This window comes from Miniopterus natalensis, chromosome 2 (genome assembly GCF_054644295.1).
Source record: "Miniopterus natalensis isolate mMinNat1 chromosome 2, mMinNat1.hap1, whole genome shotgun sequence".
NCBI classification, from domain to species: domain Eukaryota; kingdom Metazoa; phylum Chordata; class Mammalia; order Chiroptera; family Miniopteridae; genus Miniopterus; species Miniopterus natalensis.
The window spans coordinates 138,245,113-138,252,891 of NC_142082.1; the positions used below are offsets into that span (position 1 = coordinate 138,245,113).

Sequence of the window (7,779 nt, forward strand, 5' to 3'; positions counted from 1 at the left end):
AGCCCGGGGCTCAGGGGGCTAGATCAAAAGAGTGTCCCATTAGTGAGTATGCCAGCCCAGACCCCAGGAAGGAGATAAACACTTAATCACAGTCCCAGACAATAGCCTTTGAGGGTCTCACACTTTGAATGTTCTGCTCTGAGCCACTCTCTCTTCCCCTCGTGGAACTGCACCCAGCAGAGGTTTCCAGGACTTGAGTGGAATGATCCAAACAGTTAGTCATTGGAGGTGATGCCCACAAGTCTGTAGGAAGGGCAGGCACTCCTACTTCCTGAGTTAGTGCGTGCTGAACTCACAGAAGAGCTTGGATCTACCTCCCCACAATGTAGTCACACAGCCTAGCACTCACTTGTCTGGCTCCCAGACAGAAACTTCCTTGGGAGACACAGTCCAAAAATCTCAGCTCTAAGTGTCTCCCCTGAACCTTCCCCTACATCACATTTCCAACCTAAGCTGGCTGAGCACTTGAGATGAGGGAGACCAGTCCTCTTTCCCAAGCCACACAATTTAATCCCTGTCTGGGTCTTTGCCAAAAGCCACCCCAGAAAATAGAGGACCCCTTTAAGTCACTGCTGCGTGTAGTCAGCAAACCCCTCTGAAGGACCTGAGTATGGCAGCATGGCCTCGCCAGCAGTCAGAGTCCAGAGTGAACTCCCCAGGCTGGTGCTGTAATTTCAGGAGTGTTCTTTCCCTGGGAGGGTGTGGTCCGAGTCTCCTAGGCAGTCTGAATCCCCACTGATTCCCACCACCAGATGCTACACAGGCTCCTCTCCCCATTTTTGTTGCTCTTGGTTGAGGATCCCTGTGAGGGGTTGAGACCCCATACTCCTTGAGGGAGGGAGTTCTGTAGTTATCATATCTCTCTGGCTTCTCAGCCACCACCTTACCTGTGTGAGGGAGCTATGTTTTTCCTTGTCTCTGTCCTTCTTACCAGTTTCTATGTGGCTCCTTCTGTACTCTTTAGTTATCATATTTCAGATTATCTAGCTTTCAATTGTTTTTTCTGGTTGATTGCTCTGTAAGTTATCTATAAATCCGGTTTGGTACTGGGAGCAAGAGAGTGCAGCTTCCAGCTACTCTGTAGCCATCTTAAAATCTCCTATGTACCAAATCTTCTTTATCCAGTCATTCATCAAAAAACACTTTGGTTGTTTCTACATCTTGGCCACCATGAATAATGCTGCAATGAACATAGGGGTGCATATATCTTTGCAAATTATGGTTTCAATGTTTTTGAGTAGATACCCAGAAGAGTGGTTGCTTGTTCATATGGTCACTCTATTATTAATTTTCTGAGGAATTGCCATACTGTTTTCCATAATGGTTGTACCAGTTTACATTCCCACCATTAGTGAATGAAGGTTCCCTTTTCTCCACAATTTCTCCAACACTTGTTATTACTGTCCTGTTGACATAATATTTTCAAGGTCCACCCATGTTGTCACAAATGGTAGCATTTCATATTTTCTTTCGTTGAGTATTATTCCATTGTATATATGTACCACATCTTATTATCCAATCATCTATCCAAGGACACTTTGATTGTGATTTTTCATTTCCTGACTGGCTATTGATGCTGAGTATTTTTTCATGTATTAGCCATTTATATATTTTTATTGTAGAAATATCTATTCAAATTCTTTGCCTATTTATTTCATTTGTTTAATCTTTATTGTTGAAAGTATTACATATGTCCTCTTTTTTCCCCATTGACTCCCTTCACCCTGCTCCCGCTCCCTCACCAGGCCTTCCCTGCACTATTGTTTGTTAATGGGCTATGCATATATGCATATAAATTCTTTAGTTAATCTCTACTCGCCCCCTCCCCTTCCCTCTAAAATATGCTAGTCTGTTGCATGTTTCAATGTCACTGGATCTGTTTTGTTCATCAGGTTATTTTGTTCATTAGATTCCACATATAAGTGAGGTCATGTGATATTTCAAAGATATTTCTTTGACTGGCTTTTTTAGCTTAGCATAATTTTGCCTATTTAAAAGTGGGTTGTCTTTTTATATCTAGTCATTAAGGTTATATATATATATGTAATGTTATATATAGTTGTTTATATAAGTAGCATCTTTTATATATACAAGTTCTTTATCAGATAGATGATTTGTAAGCATTTCTCCCATTTTATGCATTTTTGTGTGTGTGTGTCTTTTTAGTGGTGTCCTTTGAAGCATAACAATTGTAATTTTGATAAAGCCAATTAATGCATTTGTTTCTTTTGTCATTTGTACTTTTGGTATCATATCTAAGAGACTACTGCTTAATTTAAGGCCACAAATATTTAACATATTTTTCTAAGAGTTTTAAAATTCTAGCACTTACATTTCGGCCATTGATCCAATATTAGTTAATTTTTAGATATGTTGTGAGTAGGGGTCGATATTCATAATTTGTATGTGGATATATAGTTGTCTCAGCACATTTTTTTTTTTTTTTAAATATATCTTTATTGATTTCAGAGAGAGGAAAGGAGAGGGAGAGAGAGAGACAGAAACATCAATGATGAGAGAGTCATTGATCGAGCCTGCAACCGGGTATGTGCCCTAACCGGGAATCGAACCCCAGTCGCCTGGATCCTAGGTCGACGCTCAACCACTGAGCCATGCCCGGCTAGGCATCAGCACAATTTTTTGAAAGCTATTCTTTCCTCATTGGCTTATCTTGGCATTCTTGTTGAAAATCAATTGACCATAATGTAAGGTTTTATTTCAGGATCCTCTACTCTAATTTATTGGTCTACATGTCTATCCTTATTAAGGATACTGTTTTGATTATTATGGCTTCATTGTAAGGTTTGAAATCAAGAAGTAGGAGTATTTTTTATTTCCCAAGATTGTTTGGCTTATTTTATTTTGGTTCCCTTGCATTTCCATATGAATTGTGTCAGTTTATCACTTTCTGCAAAGTAGGCAGCTATTTTGATAAGGATTGCAGTAAATCTGTAAATTCATTGTTATCTTAATATTAAGTCCTCCAGTCCACAAATATAGGTATCTTTCCATTTATTAAGGTCTTTAATTTCTTTCAATAATGCATTGTAACTAGTTTTTAGTGTATAAATCTTATACTTATTTTGTTAAATTTATTCCTGAATACTTTAATTAATTAATTAATTAATTAATTTATTTATTTATTTATTTATTTTACTTTTTGTTAATCTTCACCCGAGAATATTTTTTCCACTGATTTTCAGAGAAAATGGAAGGGAGGGAAGGAGGAGGAGGAGAGAAAGAGAGAGAGAGAGAGATGTGAGAGAGACACATTGATTGGTTGCTTCCCACACGTGCCCTGACCAGAGCTGGGGATCAAACTCCGAACCCAAGTACATGTCCTTGACCCGGAATTGAACTAGATACCTTTTGGTGCATGAGCCAACATTCTTATCACTGAGCCACACTGGCCAGGGCTGAATATTTATTTTTTTAATGCTGCTGTGTATAGAATTTCTTTTCTTTCTTTCTTTCTTTCTTTCTTTCTTTCTTTCTTTCTTTCTTTCTTTCTTTCTTTCTTTCTTTCTTTCTTTCTTTCTTTCTTTCTTCTTTCTTTCTTTCTTTCTCTTTCTTTCTTTCTTTCTTTCTTTCTTTCTTTCTTTCTTTCTTTCTTTCTTTCTTTCTTTCTTTCTTTCTTTCTTTCTTTCTTTCTTTCTTTCTTTCTTTCTTTCTTTTCTTTCTTCTTTCTTTCTTCTTTCTTTCTTTCTTTCTTCTTTCTTTCTTCTTTTTCTCTCTCTCTCTCTCTCCCTCTCTCCCTCTCCCTCCCTCCCTCCCTCCCTCCCTCCCTCCCTCCCTCCCTCCCTCCCTCCCTCCCTCCCTCCCTCCCTCCCTTCCTTCCTTCCTTCCTTCCTTCCTTCCTTCCTTCCTTCCTTCCCTTTCCTTTCTTTTTAAAAATTAAATGTATTGGGATGACATAGGTTAATAAGATTACAAGTATATAATTCTATGATACATCATTTGTATATTGCATTGTGTGCCCACCACCCAAAGTCAAATTTTCTTTCAGTTTTAGATCCCACATATGAATGAAATCATGTGATTTGTAACTTTTTCTGTATACTGTGTAACATTTACATATTCAAAGGTATTTTTTTTTTGCACTTTAAATTTATTAATACTGAATTAGTGTTAACAAAATAAATTGTAACCTATCTTTTTTACTTGGTAACAGATGTTTGATATTATGTCATTTTGTAGATAGAAATCTATTTTTTTAAAAGTGTATACATGTATATTTATACATATGTGTATATCCAAACCTTTACATATAAGTGGGATTGTATGATCAATGTTTCTTTTTGCATTTATTTTCTAAAAATTAAATTTATTGGGGTGGCATTGGTTAATAAGGTTATAGAGGTTTCAAGTGTACATTTATTTCTATGATACATCATCTGTATATTGCATTGTGTCCACCACCCAAAGTTAAATCATGTTCCATCACCATATATTTGTTCCCTTTACACTTAATTGCCCCCCTGTCTCCCTTCCCTTTGGTAACTACCACACTGCTGTTTCTGTCTATGAGTTTATGTCTTATATCTCACATATGAGGGAAATCGTATGGTTCTCAGCTTTTCCTGATTGACTTATTTCGCTTAGCATAATATTCTCAAAGTCCATCCATGTTATTGCAAATGGAAGTATTTCTTTTTCTCTAATGGCTGAGTAGTATTCCATTGTATAGATGTACCACAGCATCTTTATCCAATCATCTATTGAAGGACACTGGTTATTTCCATGTCTTGGTCACCATGAATAATGCTTGACTTTTTTCCTTTGTTTTATTCTATTAATCCTTTTCTGATTGTATCTCTTAGTTTCTGTTTCAGATAACCTGCATTAAAATTTGTCTTCCATTAATATTCTACATGCTTAGTGACTACATACAAATAAATAAATATTTCTAGCATACATAAATAATATATACATACACACATAAACATGCTCATATTAAAATTTCCAGCCAAGAATATTGATTGCCTTTTTTTGTTTTAATCCTATTTTATATTATTTTAATAGATATTATACTTTGTTTATGTGTACACTGTACTTTTATGTTAAATTTAGTCTCTGGGTAATTAAATTTTTATGATTCTTGTGACTAAAATAATATTTTCTTATTGACTTCTTGTTTATTGTTATTACAGACTACTGATTTTGAAGTATTTTTCATTTTTTTTCAATTAGAACATCAAATTGCCTTATTAATTCTACTAGTTTCCTATTAGAGTTTCTTGAGTTTTCTGGATACATCCTCAGGATAAAAAAAGATATTCCAAATTTCATCAATTTTAAGATATCATCAATTGTAAGACATACAATTAAACTGTGTATCACTGTTAGAAAGACAACGTTGTCAATTGAATTATACCAATAGTAGATGCCATCCATTGTATGACAAATCTCCATTTCAGAAATGCAAAATACAAATAAAACAAGACTTTAAAATCAATAAAATACAATAGTTTTAGTCATTCTTTTCTATATGTATCCTGCTTTTTCTTATTATTGTATATTCAAGATTTTTCAATAAAATATCAAGTATTTTTGTTTTTTACTTATCATATTCATTTGGGTGAGGCTTATTTATGCTATTGGACTTTTCAAAAAACTGGCTTTTAAACTTCTTCAACTTACATGATTAATTTCATTTTCTACCCATAGTAAGTTACATTTTCCATTTACATGTTCATTTTTTATCTTTTAAAATTTATTAGGATAAATATAAGTTCCTGTCTTTTATCTTGTTTACATTTTTGTAATTTAATGGATAGATTTAGAATTCCTTTTGACTATGGCTTTTCAGTGCCTCAAATAATTTGTGACGATGTCTGCATTTAATTGCTTTCCAGATAGTGATTAGTTAATTTTATGTATCTTAATCTCCAAAGAATTATATTTGTGTAAAATTTTCAGTTCTTTAAATCTAATATTTTAGATTATTTTAACAGAATTTGTACTTTAAAAGCTTAATTTGTGTTAGAAGCAGGCACAAATTATTAAATACACTGGGGAATGTTTTCCCTTGACTCAAAGCTCTAACAACAGCAGACAATACTTTTCAGAAAAAAATGTGATCTTCTGTGAAAATGAGCATGGTTTTCTAATTCAAACTTTCATTGAATGTGCAGCTATTGTGTCATTTTAAGTCTCTACTAATCCTGAGACTTTAAACCTAAACCTATGTGATCCATAATGCAATCTCCTATTTCTACCCCTAGCCTATAATCTCCTGAGCATCCACAAGTCATTTTATAGATTGTTGCTCTACTAACAGTGAAATAATTCTGACATCTTTTATTTACAACTTTGTAATGATTTCAGCTATAGATTCAAATGCAAATTTACTAAATTTTGTAAAGTATTTCTGTGTGTTCATAGTGGTAATATTTTCCTGTTTTCTCAATATTAGAAGTGTTATAATTCTCTCACATGTATTTTCACTTGTGATTATTCATCTGTTTTAGACATTATACACAACATTACTCTTGTTAAATGTGTTTAGGTATCACTATTGTGTGCATTTTGAGTAGAGCTGCAAAGCATTTTACCCTATATTTTCCTGAGGAATGACTTTTCTATATATTAAAATAGTATTCTGAGGTTAATTTTTTTCCCCAAAATAGTTTTTAAATAAACTGACATTCAAAATAATCAGATATTGGTTTGCAAAATGCAGATACAAAAATAGCTTGAGCAGGGCTCAATGGAAGATAGGTTGAAGAAATGTCCAGAGAATTAATGTAACTCAAGTATATATTGTAAAAAACAAATGAGATTATAAACTTCAAAACTAAAATGTATCCTTGTTTTGGGGATGTTTGAAAATATTATTTTCTTTTACTTAGCTGAGAGCAAAGCAATTCTTTTGAATGAGTCCTTGAAGGCTTTCTTAACTTGATTGTTTCTCAAGGTATAAATAAATGGGTTCAATGTAGGTGAAATAGAAGAAATGAGCAGTGAAACCACTTTATTAATGGCTACTTGTTCCTTTGCTGTAGGATTCATATAGATAAAAATGCATGTACCATAGGTGATGGAAACCACAATCATGTGGGAAGAACAGGTAGAAAAGGCCTTTTTCCTTTGCTCAACAGAAGGGAATCTCAAAATTGTCTTGATAATGTAAGCATATGACAAAACTACACAAGTAAGAGTCATATTCAGGGTCAGCACAGCACAGATTATTACTGTCTGTTCTATGAGCCATGTGTCTGAGCATGATATTTTCACTAAGGGAAATGCATCACAGGTAAAATGATCAATTATGTTAGAGTCACAAAATTTTAGAGTTAAACCCAGGCTAAGTGGTGAGATTAATATACATAAACCAGCTATCCAACAACAGAGGATAAGAATCCGGCAGACCCTGCTGCTCATGATGGTCACATAATGCAAGGGTTTGCAGATGGCCACATAGCGGTCATAGGACATGGCAGCCAGAAGAAAAAATTCTGTTACTGCACAGAGATCAGTAAAAAACACTTGGATGAAACAAGCATTATAGGTAATGACCTTGTCACCTGTTGCAATACTATACATGTATCTGGGAATACAAGCAGATGTAAATGAGATCTCCAAAAAGGAGAAATTTTTTAAGAAAAAGTACATGGGTGTTTTAAGGTGAGAATCCACAAAGATGAGTGTGATGATGGTTAGGTTTCCAGTTACACTCAGTGTGTAGGTGAGAAATAGAAAGATAAAAATCAGAACCTGCAGCTGAGGGTCATCTGTCAGTCCCAGCAGAATGAATGTTGTCGCTGTACAGTTTCTCAT

The 7,779-nt window shown here is 34.5% G+C and overlaps 1 protein-coding gene across 1 annotated transcript; it reads right to left on the bottom strand.

The window, feature by feature from the left end:
- Positions 1–6,843: 6,843 nt before the first annotated feature.
- LOC107538173 (olfactory receptor 6C2-like) lies at positions 6,844–7,779 on the bottom strand. The gene has a single exon (XM_016214336.1). It carries the CDS (start codon positions 7,777–7,779, stop codon positions 6,844–6,846), a length of 936 nt encoding a protein of 311 aa, XP_016069822.1.

Excerpts from the sequence above, each read along its gene's own strand:
- LOC107538173 (XM_016214336.1), bottom strand. The coding sequence starts at position 7,779 with ATGAGAAACTGTACAGCGACAACATTCATTCTGCTGGGACTGACAGAT.